General features: G+C 52.8%; 1 protein-coding gene across 10 annotated transcripts in view; it reads right to left on the bottom strand.

Moving 5' to 3' along the window:
* Positions 1–21,254, bottom strand: part of pam (peptidylglycine alpha-amidating monooxygenase) — a 445,162-nt gene that overhangs the window by 180,402 nt on the left and 243,506 nt on the right. For all 10 annotated transcript variants that reach the window (XM_072516372.1, XM_072516375.1, XM_072516373.1 and 7 more), the window contains exon 7: positions 207–290. In XM_072516372.1, the coding sequence (XP_072372473.1) occupies positions 207–290 (84 nt within the window). The remainder of the gene's footprint in view (positions 1–206; positions 291–21,254) is intronic.

The raw sequence follows: 21,254 nt of genomic DNA, 5'->3' as shown, positions 1-21,254 counted from the left end.
GACCCACGTAGACACGGGAAGAATGTGCAAACTCCATACGGATAGTGACCTGGGGCCAGGATCGAACGCGGGTCCACAGCAGTGCTAACCACTGTGCCACCATGGCACCCGAGTTTTCATTTTAAATAATAAAATGTCAATTGTATGTCAGAACCATTTGCAAGTGCAATTTTTACAATTTTTTTTCTATTGTTGGGACTTCTTACCTCTAAATACAGTGACATCTCCGTAATGAACCTGAAGAATAACGTAGTTGATATTTGTGTTTCCACCAACTCTAAATCCAACATCTGGAAATGAAGAAAGACAAAGTACACATTTGTTTAGTCTGTTTACTGATAAGGGGGAACAATAAAGTTATATTACATATCTACTTTCAAGAGAGCATACGGAATGTTTGCCTTCATTGGACAGGGCATCGAATATATAAATTGTTGGAAAGTCCTGCTGCAATTGTATAGAACCTTGGTAAGGCCGTACTTGGAATATTGAGCACAATTCTGGTCGCCACACTACAGAAGGATGTGGAGGCTTTGGAGAGGGTGCAGAGGAGGTTTACCAGGATGTTGCCGGGTCTGGAGGGTGTTAGCTATGCGGAGAGGCTGAATAGACTTGGAATGTTTTCATTAGAGCGACGGAGGTTGAAGGGTGACCTGATAATAGTTCTACATGATTATGAGGGGCATGGATAGAGTGGATGGGCAGGTACTCTTCCCCTGGGTGTAGGGGTCAGTCACCAGGGGGCATAGATTTAAGGTCCATGGGGCAAAGTTTAGAGGAGATGTGCGAGGCAGGTTTTTTACACAGAGTGTGGTGAGTGCCTGGAACGCATTGTCAGGGGAGGTTGTGGAAGCAGATACATTAACTCCGTTCAAAAGGCATCTTGACAAACACATGGATAGGATGGGTATAGAGGGATACGGCACTAGGAAGTGCTGAGGGTTTTGGCCAAAGTTTGTATCATGACCGGTACAGGCTTAGAACATGGAACATAGAAAAATACAGCATAGAACAGGCCCTTCGGCCCACGATGTTGTGCCGAACTTTTGTCCCAGATTAAGAACAAATTAATCTACACCCCATCATTCTACCGTAATCCATGTACCTATCTAATAGCCGCTTGAAGGTCTCTAATGTTTCCGACTCAACTACTTCCACAGGCAGTGCATTCCATGCCCCCACGTAAAGAACCTACCTCTGACATCCCCCTTATATCTTCCACCATTCACCTTAAATTTATGTCCCCTTGTAAGGATTTGTTCCACCCGGGGAAAAAGTCTCTGATTGTCTACTCTATCTATTCCCCTGATCATCTCATAAACCTCTATCAAGTCGCCCCTCATCCTTCTCCGTTCTAATGAGAAAACGCCTAGCACCCTCAACCTTTCCTCGAAAGACCTACTCTCCAATCCAGGCAACATCCTAGTAAATCTCCTTTGCACCTTTTCCAAAGCTTTCACATCCTTCCTAAAATGAGGTGACCAGAATTGCACACAGTACTCCAAATGTGGCCTTACCAAGGTTTTGTACAGCTGCATCATCACCTCACGGCTCTTAAATTCAATTCCTTTGCTAATGGACACTAGTACACCATAGGCCTTCTTCACAGCTCTATCCACTTGAGGACAACTTTCAAAGATCTATGAACAAAGACCCCAAGATCTCTCTGCTCCTCCACATTGCCAAGAACTCTACCGTTAACCCTGTATTCCACATTCATATTTGTCCTTCCAAAATGGACAACCTCACACTTTTCAGGGTTAAACTCCATCTGCCACTTCTCAGCCCAGCTTTGCATCCTATCTATGTCTCTTTGCAGCCGACAACAGCCCTCCTTACTATCCACAACTCCACCAATCTTCGTATCGTCTGCAAATTTACTGACCCACCCTTCAACTCCCTCATCCAAGTCATTAATGAAAATCACAAACAGCAGAGGACCCTGCGGTACGCCACTGGTAACTGGGCTCCAGGCTGAATATTTGCCATCCACCACCACTCTCCGACTTCTATCGGTTAGCCAGTTCGTTATCAAACTGGCCAAATTTCCCACTATCCCGTGCCTCCTTACTTTCTGCATAAGCCTACCACGAGGAACCTTATCAAATGCCTTACTAAAATCCATGTACACTACATCCACTACTTTACCTTCATCCACGTGCTTGGTCACTCCTCAAAGAATTCAATAAGACTTGTGAGACAAGATATACCCCTCACAAATCCATGCTGACTATCCCGAATCAAGCAGTGTCCTTCCAGATGCTGAGAAATCCTATCGCTCAGTACCCTTTCCATTACTTTGCCTACCACCGAAGTAAGACTAACTGGCCTGTAATTCCCAGGGTTATCCCTATTCCCTTTTTTGAACAGGGGTACGACATGTGCCACTCTCCAATCCCCTGGTACCACCCCTGTTGACAGAGAGGACGAAAAGATCATTGCCAACGGCTCTGCAATTTCATCTCTTGCTTCCCATAGAATCCTTGGATATATCCCATCAGGCCCGGGGGACTTGTCTATCCTCAAGTTTTTCAAAATGCCCAACACATCTTCTCGAGCTTACCAGTCTGTTTCACACTGTCCTCTCCAACAATATGGCCCCTCTCATTCGTAAATACTGAAGAAAAGTACTCGTTCAAGACCTCTCCTATCTCTTCAGACTCAATACACAATCTCCCGCTACTGTCCTTGATCGGACCTACCCTCGCTCTAGTCATTCTCATATTTCTCACGTATGTGTAAAAGGCCTTGGGGTTTTCATTGATCCTACCCGCCAAAGATTTTTCATGCCCTCTCTTAGCTCTCTTAATCCCTTTCTTCAGTTCCCTCCTGCCTATCTTGTATCCCTCCAGCGCCCTGTCTGAACCTTATTTCCTCAGCCTTACATAAGAATCCTTCTTCCTCTTAACAAGACATTCAACCTCTCTTGTCAACCATGGTTCCCTCACTTGACCATCTCTTCCCTGCCTGACAGGGACATACATATAAAGGACACGTAGTACCTGTTCCTTGAACAAATTCCACATTTCACTTGTGTCCTTCCCTGACAGCCTATGTTCCCAACTTATGCACTTCAGTTCTTGTCAGACAGCATCGTATTTACCCTTCCCCCAATTGCAAGCCTTGCCCTGTTGCACGCACCTATCCCTCTCATTACTAAAGTGAAAGTCACAGAATTGTGGTCACTATCTCCAATATGCTCCCCCAATAACAAATCTATCACTTGCCCTTGTTCATTACCCAAGTACCAAATCCAATATGGCTTCCCCTCTGATCGGACAACCTACATACAGTGTTAGAAAAGCTTCCTGGACACACTGCACAAACACCACCCATCCAAACTATTTGATCTAAAGAGTTTCCATTCAATATTTGGGAAGTTGAAGTCACCCATGACTACTACCCTGTGACTTCTGCACCTTTCCAAAATCTGTTTCCCAATCTGTTCCTCCACATCTCTGCTGCTATGAATGAAATGAAAATTGCTTATTGTCACATGTAGGCTTCAAATGAAGTTACTGTGAAAAGCCCCTCGTCACCACATTCTGGTGCCTGTTCAGGAAGGCTGTTATTGGGGGGCCGATAGAAAACTCCCAACAAGGTGACTGCCCCCTTCCTATTTCTGACTTCAATCCATACTACCTCAGTAGGCAGTACCTCCTCGAACTGCCTTTCTGCAGCTGTTATACTATCTCTAATTAACAATGCAACCACCCCATCTCTTTTACCACCCTCCCTAATCTTATTGAAACATCTATAACCAGGAACCTCCAACAACCATCTCTGCCCCACTTCTATCCAAGTTCCGTGATGGCCACCATATCGTAGTCCCAAGTACCGATCCATGCCTTAAGTTCACCCACCTTATTCCTGATGCTTCTTGCGTTGAAGTATACACACTTCAACCCATCTCCGTGCCTGCAAGTACTCTCCTTTGTCAGTGTTACCTTCCCCACTGCCTCACTATACGTTTTGACGTCCTGAACATCGGCTACCTTAGTTGCTGTACTACAAATCCGGTTCCCAATCCCCTGCCAAATTAGTTTAAACCCTCCCGAAGAGTACTAGAAAACCTCCCTCCCAGGATATTGTGCCCCTCTGGTTCGGATGCAACCCGTCCTGCTTGTACAGGTCCCACCATGCCCAGAATGCGTTCCAATTATCCAAATACCTGAAACCCTCCCTCCTACACCATTCCTGCAGCCACGTGTTCAACTGCACTCTCTCCCTATTCCTAGCCTCGCGATCACGTGGCACCGGCAACAAACCAGAGATGACAACTCTGTCTGTCCTGGCTTTTAACTTCCAGCCTAACTCCCTAAACTCGTTTATTACATCCACACCCCTTTTCCTACCTACGTCGTTGGTACCAATGTGCACCACGACTTCTGGCTGCTCACCCTCCCCTTTAAGGATCCTTAAGACACGATCCGAGACATCCCTGGCCCTGGCACCCGGGAAGCAACATACCTTCCGGGAGTCTCGCTCGCGACCACAGAATCTCCTATCTATTCCCCTAACCATCGAGTCTCCTATCACCATTGCTTTTCTATTCTCCCCCTTCCTTTCTGAGCCCCAGAGCCAGACTCAGTGCGAGAGACCTGGCCGCTAGGGCCTTCCCCCGGTAGGTAATCCCCCCCAACAGCATCCAAAACCGTATACTTGTTTTGAAGGGGAACGGCCATGAGGGATCCCTGCACTGTCTATCTGTTTGTTTTCTTTCCCCTGACTGTAACCAGCTACTCTTGTCCTGTACCTTGGGTGTGGCTACCTCCCTGTACTCTTCTCTATCACCCCCTCTGCCTCCCTGATGATCCGAAGTTCATCCAGCTCCAGCTCCAGTTCCCTAACACGGTCTCGGAGGAGCTGGAGTTGGGTGCACTTACCGCAGGTATAGTCAGCGGGGACACCGGTGGTATCCCTCACCACCCACATCCTACAGGAGGAGCATGCAACTGCCCTAGCCTCCATCCCCTCTTACCTTACAGAATATAGCTGCCCTGTGGACCAACTGGATCTCCGCCCTCCGACTCTGCTCCCAGTCAGCTGCACGCGTTGTAAACTCCCGGCTCCCTTCACGCTCTTTGAGGAAACGTAGGAAATGAAATGAAAGGAGCACCTTCTTCCCTCCTCACCTAACTCCCTCAGTCACCAAACTCTCACTATAGCACTCAAATGCACCCAAATTCAGCACTCAGTGCTTGGAGGGCTGAAGGGCCTGTTCCTGTGCTGTATTGTTCTTTGTTCTACTGGGTTGAGCTAAATCATATTTGTATGTTTTTCACATTTCTCTGCATTGCCAACTGTCATCAAAAGGGAAATATTGATCAGTATTCCAGGAGGTCCATGAATGTTCAGCAGTAACAGAATCCAAGGAAGGTGCCCAGATTTAATTAACTGAATTCCTAAGCAGAAAGTACAGAATTCTGCTATTTTAGTTAACTGGCAGTCTAGACATGATCTTAAAATATGTATATTTAACATATTTTACAACATACTTACTGAAATGTAACTATTCCAAGAGGTATTACAAGAACCTGCTATCCAACCTTTCTCAGTTCCAGCATTATCATCAAAGCAGCTGACAAGGGTGGAGTTATTGTTTGATGAACAGACCTCTACATTGCAAAAGCCGATTACCAACTTATCTTTTCATAAATTTGGAGTTTCCAATTATTTTTTTCCCCAAGTAAGGGCAATTTAGCATCGCCAATTCACCTATCCTGCACATCTTTTTGGGTTATGGGGGTGAGACCCACGCAGATAGGGGGAGAACGTGCGAACTCCACACAAACAGTGACCCGGGGCTGGGATCGATCCCGGGCCCTTGGCGCCGTGAGGCAGCAGTGTTAACCACTGCACCACCGTACTGCCCCTTGAATGCCAACTCTCTAACACTTCCTCCTACCTCTCCCTGGACCATAACCCCGCCACAGAACATCAAGTCCAGGTTTATCACTGACCTTATCTCCTCTGGTGATCTTCCCTCCACTGTCAACCCTGAACAGCCTGCTTCACCTCCTTCCCATGATCAGCAAACAAAACTGCCCTGGTAAACCTAACATTTCAGCCTGTTCCTGCCCCACTGAACTGATTTCTTCCTACCTCACCTCTATTTTCCCTTCCTTGCTCAATCACTTTCCAATTACATCCACGACTCTTCTAATGCCCTTTGCATCTTAACATTTCCAGTATCCTGGCACAATCCGTCAGGGGGGCGGCATGGTAGCACAGTGGTTAGCACTGTTGCTTCACAGTGGCAGGCATGGGTCACTGTCTGTGCGGAGTCTGCTCTGTGTGCTCCAGTTTCCTCCCACAGTCTAAAGATATGCAGGTTAGGTGGATTGGCCATGCTAAATTGTCCCGTAGTGTCCAAAGGTTAGGTGGGGTTGCTGGGTTGCGGGGATAGGGTCGGAGTGTGGGCTTAGGTAGTGTGCTCTTTCAGGGGCCGTTGTACTCTTGATGGGCTGAATGGCCTCCTTCTGCACTGTAAATTCGATGTTTTCTGTGATCTCTTCACCATGATTACAAACATATGAACGAGGAGTAGGCCATTCAGCCCCTCAAGCCTGCTCTGCCATTTAATAAGGTTATGGTTGATCTGGATAGTAATCCCAAATCTCCACTCCGCCTGCTGCTAATAACCCCTCACCGCCTTGCTGACCAAGAATCTACCCACTTCTGCCCTCCACAAGCTGTTCAAGAAGAGTTCCAAAGACTCACAACCCTCGAGTGAAAATGTTTCATCTCATCTCAGTTTTAAATGTGTGACACCAAGTTCTGAATTCTCTTACAAGAGGAAAAATCCTTTACACATCAACCCTGAAAAGCCGACTTCCGGTTGCGGCGATGCGGAGCTAAGCCGCACATTTCGGCGGCTCCCGCTAGAACGGATTTTGGGCTCTCCAGAGGAGCTCCAACGGAAACTTTTCGACGACTTCTCGTGTGGGAAGGTGAGAGCAAGGTCCCCCTTCCATAGTATATGGAGTGGACCAGAAGTGGAGCGGTAAAAAAAGCGGCTTTGGAGCAGCGAAAGAAACGAGGGAGAAAAAACAAGATGGCGGAGATCGCGCAGCATGGGGGCCGGAGCAGCAGGAGTTTCTCCGGCGCTGCGTGGAGGAGCTTAAAAAAGAGGTGCTGGCACCACTGCTGACGGCGATCGAGGGGCTGAAGGAGACCCAGAAGGCCCAAGGGGTAGAGATCCAAGAGGTGCGGGAAAAAGCCACCGAGAACGAGGACGAGATCTTGGGCCTGGCGGTGAAGATGGAGGCGCACGAGGCGCTGCACAAGAGGTGGGCCGAAAGATTTGAGGACCTGGAGAACAGGTCGAGGAGGAAGAATCTTTGGATTCTGGGTCTCCCTGAAGGGGTGGAGGGGGCCGATGCCGGGGCGTATGTGAGCACGATGCTCCATTCGCTGATGGGTGCGGAGGCCTCTCCGAGTCCCCTGGAGCTAGATGGGGCTCACCGGGTCCTGGCGAGGAGACCCAAGGCCAACGAGCCGCCAAGGGCGATAGTGGTGAGGTTTCATCGTTTCGTGGACAGAGAGTGTGTCCTGAGATGGGCCAAGAAGGAGCGGAGCAGTAGATGGGAGAATGCGGTGATCCGAATCTACCAGGACTGGAGCGCGGAGGTGGCAAAGAAGAGAGCTGGTTTTAATCGGGCCAAGGCAGTGCTGCATAGGAAGGGGGTGAGATTCGGAATGCTGCAGCCAGCGCGACTGTGGGTCACATTTCAGGATCGACACCACTACTTTGAAATGCCTGAAGAGGCTTGGACCTTTATCCAAACTGAAAAATTGGACTCAAACTGAGGGTCTGTAGTTGTGGGGGAGATGTCGATTGTATACAGGGTTTTAACTATGCGTAAGGAATGTTCCACGGGTGGGGCGATGGATGGGGATGGGGGAAGAGATTTGATTGGGAGACTGTGGGGAATGTGGACGCCGGTGCTGGAGGGAGGGGAGGCCCGGGGATGGGGGAATTGGGATAAGGCCACAACAGGAGCTGCGCCACAGGGGCGGGGCTGGCTCAGGAAAGCGCGGGCTTTTTCCCGCGTAAGGGAAGGGCGGAGGGGGGTGATGGAGGAGCGCTAAGAGGAGGGGGCATTTCCACACGGGGGGGGTCAACGGGAAGGCGGGGGAAGCCGGGGTCAGCAGGTGTTAGCTGACTTGTGGAAGTGTTATGGGGGGAGCAAAAGAGCTAGATTTGGATCTAGCGGGGGGAGGGGGGGGGACAATAGGGTTGCTGCTGCATTGGCCGAGGGGGAACTGAAAACGGAAGAGGTGGTCGGGGTGGGGGTTCCCCGTCTGGGGGACTGGAGGGTGCGGGAGGTGCGGGCACGGGACTGGCCTAAAACAGGAGATGGCTAGTCGGCAGTAGGGGGGGGGGAAGCCCCCCAATCCGGCTGATAACGTGGAATGTGAGGGGCCTTAATGGGCCGGTTAAGAGGGCCCGAGGCCAAGAACATAGTAGTGCACAATGGAGGTCGATACGTGATGGTGAGCGGTAGGTTGCAGAGAACGTGGGTGGTATTGGTAAATGTATACGCCCCGAACGGGGACGATGCTGGATTTATGAAGCATATGTTGGGGCGCATTCCAGACCTGGAGGTAGGAAGCTTGATAATGGGGGGGGATTTTAACACGGTGTTGGACCCAGCATTAGATCGTTCCAGATCTAGGACCGGGAAGAGGCCGGCTGCGGCCAAGGTGCTTAGGGGGTTTATGGACCAGATGGGGGGAGTGGATCCGTGGAGATTTGCCAGGCCTCTGGCCAGAGAATTTTCTTTTTTCTCCCACGTATACAAAGCCTACTCCCGGATAGATTTTTTTGTTCTGAGCAGGGCGCTGATCCTGAAAGTGGAGGGAACGGAGTATTCGGCCATAGCCATCTCAGACCACGCCCCGCACTGGGTGGAACTGGAGTTGGGAGAGGAGAGGGACCAACGTCCATTGTGGTGTTTGGATGTGGGATTACTGGCAGATGAGGTGTGCGGGAGGGTACGGGAGTGCATTGAAAGGTATTTGGAGGCCAATGACAACGGGGTGGTGCAGGTGGGTGTAGTATGGGAGGCGCTGAAGGCGGTAGTCAGGGGAGAGTTAATCTCCATCAGGGCTCACAGGGAGAAGAGAGAGGGCAGGGAAAGAGAGAGGTTAGTGGGGGAGATTTTAAGGGTGGACAGGAGATATGCGGAGGGCCCTGAAGAGGGACTACTTAAGTCTCCAGATGGAATTCGACCTGTTGACCACAGGGAAGGCAGAGGCACAGTGGAGGAAAGCACAGGGAGCGACGAATGAGTATGGGGAGAAGGCGAGACAGATCCGTAAGAGGATGGCAGCGAGGGAATCCCCCATTCCCCCCCACCCCACCCCTCCCCCTCCCAGGACGTCCCCCCCGCCCCCCCCCCGCCCCCCCCCCAGGTTGCTGCTGCTGCTGACCGACCTTCCTCTAACACTCCGCGAGATAGTCTAGGAACGGTTGCCACCGCCTGTAGAACCCCTGCGCAGACCCTCTCAAGGCAAACTTAATCCTCTCCAGCTTTATGAACCCAGCCATGTCATTTATCCAGGCTTCCACACTGGGGGGCTTCGCCTCCTTCCACATTAGCAAGATCCTTTGCCGGGCTACTAGGGACGCAAAGGCCAGAATGCCGGCCTCTTTCTCCTCCTGCACTCCCGGCTCGTCCACTGCTCCAAATATTGCGAGCCCCCAGCTTGGTTTGACCTGGACTTTCACCACCTGAGATATTGCTCCCGCCACTCCTCTCCAGAACCCCTCCAGTGCCAGGCATGACCAAAACATATGGACATGGTTCGCCGGACTTCCTGAGCACCTTCCACATCTGTCCTCTACCCCAAAAATCCTACTCAACCTCGCCCCGTCAAGTGCACTCTGTGAACCACCTTAAATTGTATCAGGCTAAGCCTGGCACACGAGGAAGAGGAATTAACCCGACCTAGGGCATCAGCCCACAGACCTTCCTCAATCTCCTCCCCCAGCTCCCCCTCCCATTTACCCTTCAGCTCTTCTACCAGCGCTTACCCCTCTTCTTTCATCTCCTGGTGTATTGCCGACACCTTGCCCTCCCCACCCAGACACCAGAGATCGCCCTGTCTTGAATTTCTTGTGCCGGGAGCAACGGGAATTCCCTCACCTGTCGCCTCATAAACGCCCTCACCTGCATATATCTAAAGGCATTTCCAAGGGGTATCTCGAACATCTCCTCCAGTGCCCCTAGGCTCGCAAACGTCCCGTCAATGAGCAGGTCCCCCATTCTTCTAATCCCCGCCCGATGCCACCTCTGGAACCCCCCGTCCATCTTCCCCGGGACACACCGGTGGTTACCCCTGATCGGGGACCACACCGAGGCTCCCATTGCACCCCTGTGCCGTCTCCACTGGCCCCAGATCCTTAGCGTTGCCGCCACCACCGGGCTCGTGGTGTACCTCGTCGGCGAGAGCGGCAGCGGTGCCGTCACCAACGCCCCCAGGCTCGTTCCTTTACAGGACGCCATCTCAATCCTCTTCCATGCTGCCCCCTCTCCCTCCATCACCCACTTGCGGATCATCGCCACATTTATTGCCCAGTAGTAGCTCCCCAGGTTTGGCAGCGCCAACCCTCCTCGGTCACTACTTCGTTCCAGGAACCCTCTCTTTACCCTCGGGGTCCTATTCGCCCACACAAACCCCATTATACTCCTACCTACTCTCTTGAAAAAGGCCTTGGTTATCACGATGGGAAGGCACTGAAACACAAACAGGAACCTCGGAAGGACCACCATTTTGACCGACTGCACTCTACCCACCAGCGAGAGCGGTAACATGGCCCATCTTTTGAAGTCCTCCTCCATTTGCTCCACCAACCTCGTCAGATTCAGTTTATGTAGGGCCCCCAACTCCTGGCTATCTGGATCCCCAGATACCGAAAGCTCCCCTCCGCCCTCCTCAGCGGTAGGTCCCCTATCCCTCTTTCTTGGTCCCCTGCCTGTAATACAAAGAGCTCACTCTTCCCTACATTGAGCTTATAGCCCCAAAACTCCCCAAACTCCCTTAGAGTCTGCATGACCTCCACCATCCCCTCCATTGGATCCGCCACGTACAGCAACAAGTCATCCGCATATAGCGACACTCGATGCTCTTCTCCCCCTCGGACCACCCCCCTCCATTTATTAGACTCCCTCAATGACATGGCCAAGGGTTCGATCGCCAATGCAAACAACAGGGGAGACAGTGGGTACCCCTGCCTCGTTCCTCGGTACAGCCAAAAGTACTCCGACCTCCGCCGGTTCGTCACTACACTCGCCACCGGGGCTCTGTAAAGGAGCTTAACCCAACTGATAAACCCTCCCCCGAACCCAAACCTACGCAGCACCTCCCAGATGTACTCCCACTCTACTCGGTCAAAGGCCTTCTCCGCATCCATAGCTGCCACTATCTCCGCCTCTCCCTCCTCCGATGGCATCATTATCACGTTTAAGTGCCGCCGCACAGTAGTGTTTAATTGCCTGCCCTTTACGAATCCAGTCTGGTCCTCGTGGATCACCCCCGGGACACAGTCCTCGATCCTCGTGGCCAGCACTTTTGCCAGCAACTTAGCATCCACATTGAGGAGCGGGATCGGCCTGTACGATCCACATTGCAGTGGGTCCTTGTCCCGCTTTAGGATCAAAGAAATTGTCGCTTCCGACATTGTCGGGGGCAGGGTCCCCTCCTCTCTTGCCTCATTAAAGGTCTTCACTAGTAGCGGGGCCAACAGGTCTGCGTACTTCCTGTAGAACTCCACCGGGAACCCGTCCGGTCCCGGGGCCTTCCCCGCCTGCATACTCCCCCAAACCCTTGCTCAGCTCCTCCAACCCAATTTGTGCCCCCAAACCAGCCACCTCTTGCTCCTCCACCCTCGGGAATCTCAGTTGGTCTAGGAATTGTCTCATCCCCTCTTCCCCCGCTGGGGGCTAGGATCTGTACTGCTCTTCATAAAAGGCCTTAAATACCTCGTTTATTTTCGTCGCACTCCGAACCGTGGCTCCCCTTCCATCTTTGACTCCCCCTATTTCCCTCGCTGCCATCCTCTTACGGAGCTGGTGTGCCAGCATCCGACTAGCCTTTTTCCCATACTCGTAGGTCGCCCCCTGCGCCTTCCTCCACTGTGCGTCCGCCTTCCCTGTGGTCAACAGGTCAAACTCCGTCTGGAGCCGTCGTCTTTCCCCAAGTAATCTTTCCTCCGGGGCCTCTGCGTATCTCCTGTCCACTCTCAAAATCTCCCCCACTAACCTCTCCCTTTCCATGCCCTCTGTCTTCTCCCTATGAGCCCTGATGGAGATTAGCTCTCCCCTGATCACCTCCTTCAATGCCTCCCATACCACCCCCACCCGCACCTCCCCGTTGTCGTTGGCCTCCAAGTACTTTTCGATACACCCCCTCACCTTCCCACACGCCACCTCATCTGCCAGCAGTCCCACATCCAGCTGCTGCAGCGGGCGTTGGTCCCTCTCCTCTCCCAGCCCCAGTTCCACCCAGTGCGGAGCGTGGTCCGAAATGGCTATGGCCGAATACTCCGTCCCCTCCACCCTCAGGATGAGCTCCCTGCCCAGAACAAAAAAATCTATCCGGGAGTAGGCTTTGTGCACATGGGAGAAAAAAGAAAATTCCCTGGCCTGCGGCCTTGCAAACCACCATGGGTCCACTCCCCCCATCTGATCCATAAACCCCCCAAGCACCTTGGCCGCCGCCGGCCTCTTTCCAGTCCTTGATCTGGAGCGGTCCAGTGCTGGATCCAACACTGTATTGAAGTCCCCTCCCATTATCAGGCCTCCTATCTCCAGGTCCGGAATGCGCCCCAACATGCGCTTCATGAATCCAGCTCGGGGCGTATACATTTACCAACACCACCCACGTCCCTTGCAACCTACCGCTCACCATCACATATCGCCCTCCATTATCCACTATGATAGTCTTGGCCTCAAATGACACCCGCTTTCCCACCAATATTGCCACCCCTCTATTCTTCGCGTCCAGTCCCGAGTGGAATACCTGTCCTACCCATCCCTTTAACCTGACCTGGTCCGCCACCTTCAGGTGTGTCTCTTGGAGCATGACCACGTCTGCCTTCAGTCCCTTTAAGTGCGCGAACACTCGAGCCCTCTTCACCGGCCCATTCAGGCCCCTCACGTTCCACGTTATCAGCCGGATTGGAGGGGCTCTCACCCCACCCCCGCCGACTAGCCATCTCCTTTTCTGGGCCAGTCCCGTTTCCGCGCCTCCCTCACCCTCCAGTCCCCCAGCCGGGGGACCCCCGTCCCGACCACCTCTTCTGTGTCCCATTCCCTTTCCGCCAGTGCAGCAGCAACCCTTTTTCCCCCCCTCCCCTCCCCCCGCTAGTCCCGTCTAGCTTTTTTGCTCCCCATATCACTCCCGTAAGTCAGCTGACACCTGCTGACCCCGGCTTCCCCCGCCGTCCCATTGACCTCCCTGTGTGGGAGTCTCCCAATCAATATGCGTTCCTTCGTTCCCCTTCCTGCCTTTCTTCCCGCGCGCGGGAAAAACCCCGCGCTTTCCAAAGCCCGCCCCGCCCCCTCTGGCGCAGCTCCCGTCGTGGCCTTGTCTCTCTCCCCCAGCCCATGTAACATTTCCTGCGCGTGATTGACCCCCTATATACAACAACCATCACACATCAAACCTCAAACATCCCCCCCTACCCTCACAAACCCTCAGTTAGAGTCCAACTTTTTAGTTTGTATGAAGGTCCACGCCTCTTCAGGCGTTTCGAAATAATCGTGTTGGTCCTTGTATGTGACCCACAGTCGCGCTGGCTGCAGCATTCCGAATTTCACTCCTTTCCAGTGCAACACCGCTTTGGCCCGGTTGAAACCCGCTCTCCGCTTTGCAACCTCCGTGCTCCAGTCCGGGTATATTCGGATCTCTGCATTGTCCCACTTACAGCTCCGCTCCTTCTTGGCCCATTTCAGGACCCTCTCTCTGTCCGTGAACCGGTGAAATCTCACCACCATCGCCCTTGGCGGCTCATTTGCCTGGGGATTCCTCGCCAGCACCCGGTGTGCCCCGTCCAGCTTCAGCGACCTCAAAGGGGCCTCCGCACCCATCATCGCCCCGAGCATCGTGCTCGCGTATGCCCCAGCATCAGCCCCCTCCACTCCTTCAGGGAGACCCAGGATCCGCAGATTCTTTCTCCTCGACCTGTTCTCCAGGTCTTCGAGTCTTCCCGCCCACCTCTTGTGTAGCGCCTCGTGCTGCTCCACTCTCACCGCCAGGCCCAAGAGCTCGTCCTCATTCTCACTGACTCTTTTCTGTACCTCCTGGATCTTTTCCTCGTGGGCCTTCTGGGTCATCCCTAGTCCTTCAATTGCCGACAGCCTAGGCGCCAGCATCTCCTTGCGCAGCTCCTCAAAGCAGCGCTTGATGAACTCCTGCAGCTCCGGCCCACACTCCGCTATGTCCCCGGCCGCCGCCATTTTGTTCCAATGCCGTTTTTTTGGCCGTTGCACTTCTGGTCCGGTCCATAAAAGTTGGAGGGGGACCTCTCTCTTCCCTTCCCCACGGGTTGTCTTCGAAAAAATTCCATTGGGGCTTCTCTAACGAGCCCGAAAGTCCGTAATAGCGGGAGCTGCCGAATCGTGCGGCTTAGCTCCGCATAGCCGCAACCGGAAGTCGCCCCCGGGGGTGATTCACGAGGACCAGACGGGATTTGTAAAGGGCAGGCAGCTAAACACCAATGTGCGGAGGCTCCTAAACGTGATAATGATGCCATCAGTGGAGGGAGAGGCGGAGATAGTGGCAGCTATGGAAGCGGAGAAGGCCTTTGACCGAGTAGAGTGGGAGTATCTCTGGGAAGTGTTGCGGAGGTTTGGGTTTGGGGAGGGGTCTATCAGTTGGGTTCAGCTCCTATATAGAACCCCGGTGGCGAGTGTGGTTACGAATTGGCGGAGGTCGGAGTATTTTCGGGTGTATCGAGGGACGAGGCAGGGGTGCCCCCTGTTGGTTGCATTAGCAACTGAACCCTTGGCCATGGTATTGAGGGAGTCCAGGAAATGGAGGGGGGTGGGCCGAGGGGGAGAGGAGCATCGAGTGTCGCTGTATGCAGATGACCTGTTGTTGTATGTGACGGATCCAGTGGAGGGGATGGTGAAGGTCATGCAGATCCTAAGGGAGTTTGGGGACTTCTCGGGCTATAAGCTCAATGTACGGAAAAGTGAGCTCTTCGTCGTGCATCCAGGGGACCAGGGAAGAGGGATAGACGACCTACCATTGAGGAGGGCGGAAAGGAGCGTTCGGTACTTGGGGATCCAAGTAGCTAGGAGTTGGGGGGCCTTGCATAAACTTAATTTGACGCGGCTGGTGGAGCAGATGGAGGAGGACTTCAAACGATGGGACATGTTGTCACTCTTGCTAGCGGGCAGAGTACAGTCGATTAAAATGATGGTCCTCCCGAGGTTTCTTTTTGTGTTCCAGTGCCTTCCAATTATGGTCACCAAGGCCTTTTTTTAAGAGGGTAGGCAGGAGCATTATGGGTTTTGTGTGGGCAAACAAGACCCCAAGGGTAAGGAGGGGGTTTCTGGAGCGTAGTAGAGATAGAGGAGGGCTGGCGTTGCCGAATCTGGGTGGCTACTATTGGGCAGCCAACGTGGCGATGATCCGTAAGTGGGTGATGGAGGGAGAGGGGGCGGCATGGAAGAGGTTGGAGATGGCGTCCTGCAAAGGAACGAGCCTGGGGGCGCTGGTAATGGCACCGCTGCTGCTCTCGCCGACAAGGTACATCACGAGTCCGGTGGTGGCGGCAACGCTAAAGATCTGGGGGCAGTGGAGACGACACAAAGGTGCCTCGTTGCGGTCCCCGATCAGAGATAACCATCGGTTTGTCCCAGGAAGGTTTCAGAGCTGGCATCGGGCAGGGATTAGAAGAATGGGGGACCTGTTCATCGATGGGATGTTTGCGAGCTTAGGGGCGCTGGAGGAGAAGTTTGGGCTACCCCCGGGAAACGCTTTCAGGTACATGCAAGTGAGGGCGTTTGTGAGGCGGCAGGTGAGGGAATTCCCGTTGCTCCCGGCACAGGGGATTCAGGACAGGGTGGTTTCGGGTGTATGGGTCGGAGAGGGCAAGGTGTCGGCGATATATCAGGAGATGAAAGAAGAGGAGGCGGCTCTGGTAGAGGAGCTGAAGGGCAAATGGGAGGAGGAGTTGGGGGAGGAAATTGAAGAGGGTCTGTGGGCTGATGCCCTAAGTAGGGTTAATTCCTCTTCCTCGTGTGCCAGGCTCAGCCTGATACAGTTTTAGGTTATTCACACAGCGCATATGACAGGGGCGAGGCTGAGTAGGTTCTTTGGGGTGGAGGACAGATGTGGGAGGTGCTCAGGAAGCCCGACGAATCACGCCCATATGTTCTGGTTGTGCCCGGCACTGGATGGGTTCTAGAAGGGTGTTGCGAGGACTATGTCTAAGGTGGTGAAAGTCCAGGTCAAGCCAAGTTGGGGGCTAGCACTATTTGGAGTGGCGGACGAGCCGGGAGTGCAGGAGGCGAAAGAGGCTGGTATCCTGGCCTTTGCGTCCCTGGTAGCCCAGCGGAGGATCTTGATAATGTGGAAAGACGCAAAGCCCCCCAGTGTGGAAGCCTGGATAAACGACATGGCAGGGTTCATCAAGCTGGAGAGGATAAAGTTTGCCTTGAGAGGGTCTGCGCAGTGGTTCTTCAGGCGGTTGCAACCGTTCCTAGACTATCTCGCGGAGCGTTAGATGGAGGTCGGTCAGCAGCAGCAACCCAGGGAGGGAGGGGGGGGGGGGGGTAGAAGGGTGGACGGGGAAAGAGTTTTTTCCGAGGGGCACTTGAGAAAGGAAAAACATAAACATATGGGAAAGTCAATATGTGCAGGAGGAACCCATTGTACAAAGTTCTGTATTATGTTGGATTGATATGTTTATGTCTTGCTCTGTGACTTTCTTTTCTTTTCGGTAAGGGGGGTGGGTTTGAATGGGTGAAAATTTTTGTTGAAAAATTCTGAATAAACATTTTTTTTAAAAAAAATTTTAAACCCTGAAAAGCCCCTTCAGGATCTTATAGGCACACTGGGCTATATCGCTGGCTTTGAAAGCAGACCAAGGCAGGCCAGCAGCACGGTTCAATTCCCGTACCAGCCTCCCCGAACATTGTCACAAGTAGGCTTCATTGAAGTTACTGTGAAAAGCCCCTAGTTGCCACAGTCCGGCACCTGTTCGGGGAGGCTGGTACAGGAATTGAACCCGTGCTGCTGGCCTTGTTCTGAATTACAAGCCAGCTATTTAGCCCACTCTGCTAAACCAGCCCCTCTCCTGCCTGGCTGAACCTGATCTCACATGTAAAAAAAATATATGTTTATTCAAGGTTTTCAATAAATTTTTACAAAACACTCCAAAAAGGAAAGAAAATATCCGACAACTTAAACCACTAAACATTAAACTATCGAACAAACTAAGAACAAAAGTGGGGCAAATGCCCCTTACAATAATAAAAACAAGCCAAAAACCCTCCCCCCCCACCCTTCTCCCCTCTGGGCTGCTGCTGCTGTTAACCTCCACCTAACGTTCCGCGAGAAAGTCTAGAAACGGTTGCCACCGCATGGAGAACCTCTGCACAGACCCTCGCAAGGCAAACTTTATCCTCTCCAACTTGATGAACCCTGCCATGTCATTAATCCAAGCCTCCACGCTTGGGGGTTTCGCATCCCTCCACATTAGTAGGATCCTCCTCCGGGCTACCAAGGACGCAAAGGCCAGAACTCCAGCCTCTTTCGGCAGCTGTAATCCCGGCTCATCTGATACCCTGAATATTGCTATCCCCAGCTCAGTTTTACCCGAGTGTCCAAGACTTTGGACATCGCCTTTGCGAAGCCCCTCCAGAACCCCTCTAGCGCTGGGCACGCCCAGAACATATGGCCGTGATTTGCTGGTCTCCCCGAGCACCTCACGCATCTGTCCTTCACCCCAAAAAATTTGCACATCCTTGCCCCTGTCATATGTGCCCTGTGAACCACTGTTGAACTGGATCAGGCTATGTCTAGCGCAAGATGAGGAGGAGTTAACCTTGCCCAGAGCCTCCGCCCACAAGCCCACATCCAGCTCCTCGCCCAGCTCCTCCTCCCACTTGCCCTTCAGCTCCTCCACCGAGGCTTCCTCCGCCTCCTGCAACTCCTGATAGATTGCCGAAACCTTGCCCTCTCCCACCCATACACCCAAGGTCACGCTGTCCTGAATCCTCCGTGCGGGAAGCAGCGGAAATTCCCTTAGCTGCCTTCTCACAAACGCCCTCACCTGCATGTACCTAAAAGCGTTTCTGGGGGGTAACCCAAATGTCTCCTCCAGCGCCCCCAGGCTAGCAAAAGCCCCGTCCATAAATAGGTCCCCCATCCTTTTAATCCCGGCCCGATGCCAGCTTAGGAATCCGCCATCTATCCTGCCCGGTGCAAACCTATGATTATTCCGTATTGGGGACCAAATTGAGGCCCCCAACACACCCCTATGCCGTCTCCACTGCCCCCAGATCCTCAGTGTCGCCGCCACCACCAGGCTCGTGGTGTACCACGTCGGCGGTAGTGGCAAAGGTGCCGTCACCAGCGCTCCCAAGCTAGTGCCCACGCATGACGCTGCCTCTAATCTTTTCCACGCCACCCCCTCTCCCTCCATTACCCATTTCCGAATCATTGCCACATTGGCTGCCCAGTAATAACTACACAGATTCAGTAGCGCCAGCCCACCCCTGTCCCGACTACGCTCCAGAAACAGCCTCTTGACCCTCGGAGTCTTACATGCCCATACAAACCCCATAATGCTCCTGCTTACTCGCTTAAAAAAGGCCTTGGGTATGAGGATGGGCAGGCACTGGAACACAAACAGGAACCTAGGTAGGACTGTCATCTTAACGGACTGCACCCTGCCCGCCAGGGAGAGTAGCAACACGTCCCATCTCCTAAAGTCTTCCTCCATATGGTCTATCAACCGCACCAAATTATGCTTATGCAGGGCCCCCCAACTCCTGGCTATCTGAATACCCACATTTCGGAAACTCCTCTCCGTCCTCTTAAGCGGCAGCTCCTCCAGCCCCCTTTCCTGGCCCCTCGCATGCACCACAAAGAGCTCACTCTTCCCCACGTTAAGCTTGTAGCCTGAGAAGTCCCCAAACTCCCTAAGGATCCGCATGACCTCCACCATCCCCTCCACTGGATCTGCGATGTACAAAAGCAGGTCATCAGCATACAACGAGACCTGATGTTCCTCCCCTCCCCGGACCAGACCCCTCCAGTTTCTAGATTCCCTCAACGCCATGGCCAGCGGCTCAATTGCCAAAGCAAACAACAGAGGGGACAGGGGGCACCCCTGTCTCATCCCACGGTACAACATAAAATATTCTGATCTCCGCCGGTTCATAGATACGCTCGCCACCGGGGCCTGGTATAACAATTTGACCCACCCTATGAACCCCTACCCGAACCCAAACCTGCCACGCACTTCCCATAGGTACTCCCACTCCACCCGATCAAAGGCCTTCTCTGCATCCATTGCCGCCACCACTTCTGCCTCCCCACCCTCCAAGGGCATCATAACCACATTCAGGAGCCTCCGCACATTTGCATTTAACTGCCTGCCCCTCCGAACCCCGTCTGGTCCTCGTGTATCACTCCCGGGACACAATCCTCAATCCTTGTGGCTAGCACCTTTGCCAGCAACTTGGCATCTACAATAAGGAGCGAGATCGGCCTATACGAGCCACACTGCAGCGGGTCCTTGTCCCGCTTAGAGGCAGGGGGAGAAATCTCCAAGGTAATAGAAAGCTTATTAGAGCAGGGCGTACTTAGATCAGTAGCCTCCACTAATAATGCCCCGATTTGGCCAGTGAGAAAGCCCGATGGATCATGGCGACTGACCATCGATTACCGGGAACTCAACAAAGTCACCCCCGCAGCAGCCCCCACAGTAGCAACAAGTCCTGAGACCATGCTCAAGCAGGGACTCAATTCCCGATTCTTTACGGTTTTGGACGTCAGTAATGGATTCTGGTCCATTCCATTGGCAAAGGCATGCCAGTACAAATTTGCCTTCACCTTTAAAGCACAGCAGTACACGTGGACATGCCTGCCACAAGGCTTCCATAACTCCCCCTCCATTTTCCACCGACAGCTGGCAAATGGTTTAGCCAAATTCTCTCGCCCCGAAGGTCTGGTACAGTATGTAGACGACCTACTACTGCAGACAGACACCAAGGAAGAGCACATTGAGCTTCTGTCCGAACTCCTGGAACTATTACACTCAATCGGTTGTAAAGTCAACCCCAAAAAGGCCCACATTTTGGAAGAAAATGTGATATATTTGGGAACAATTATCACGCACGGTAAACGCGGGATCGAGCATAAAAGGATTGACTCAATGGCTAAATTGCCCCTTCCCCAGAACGTTTCAGCCCTCCGGTCGTTTTTAGGACTGGTTGGCTACTGCTGAAACCACATTGACGGGTTCGCCAGCAAGGCAGCAACCCTCTCAGACCTCCCAAAGAAGGGAGCCCCCTGGGAATGGCTTCCGCAGCATACGGATGCTGTGGACTCTTTAAAACAGGCACGCATAGCAGCCCCCGCACTACAAGTTCCAGACCCGCTTTCCCCTTACGCCATAGAGGTAGCGACCACAGACCACACCCTTTCAGCCGTGCCCCTCCAGGAACGGCACAACCAGTTAAGGCCCGTAGCTTACGCCTCCAGACTTTTAGATGCTGTGGAGCAGGGATTTTCAGCCCGTGAGAGGCACCTGCTCGCAGTATTCTGGGCAGTCCAGTATTTTTCGTACATTACCGGACTGAACCCCATCACAATTCTCACCGAACACACCCCCACCCAACTTTTACTGGACGGACGACTCAAGGATGGTACCGTCAGTCAAATAAGAGCAGCTAGATGGACCCTTCTCTTGCAGGGACGGGACATCACTGTGAAAAGGACAAAGAGACACACCTATTTAGCCGACAATTTATAGTACCCCGGAACCCCCCATGAATGTGAGATTATCTCTCCATACCACAACACAGGCCCCTTTATCGCTAAAACACCCCCCAGAAAGATAGATAGTTCAACTCAGAGCCCCCAGCACACGGACACGTGTGAGCCTATAAGGATCTATGTGAATGGATCTTCCACAGTCTTGGATGGGAAGCACATAACAGGTTGCGGTATCTATGTCGAGGACGCGCAGGGACGCGCCCACGAGGAAATATCGTTAAAACTAC

The sequence above is a fragment of the Scyliorhinus torazame genome, chromosome 9, assembly GCF_047496885.1.
Source record: "Scyliorhinus torazame isolate Kashiwa2021f chromosome 9, sScyTor2.1, whole genome shotgun sequence".
In the NCBI taxonomy this organism is placed as follows: domain Eukaryota; kingdom Metazoa; phylum Chordata; class Chondrichthyes; order Carcharhiniformes; family Scyliorhinidae; genus Scyliorhinus; species Scyliorhinus torazame.
Note: the sequence above shows the minus strand (reverse complement) of the source record. Positions and strands in the feature narration are given on the sequence as shown.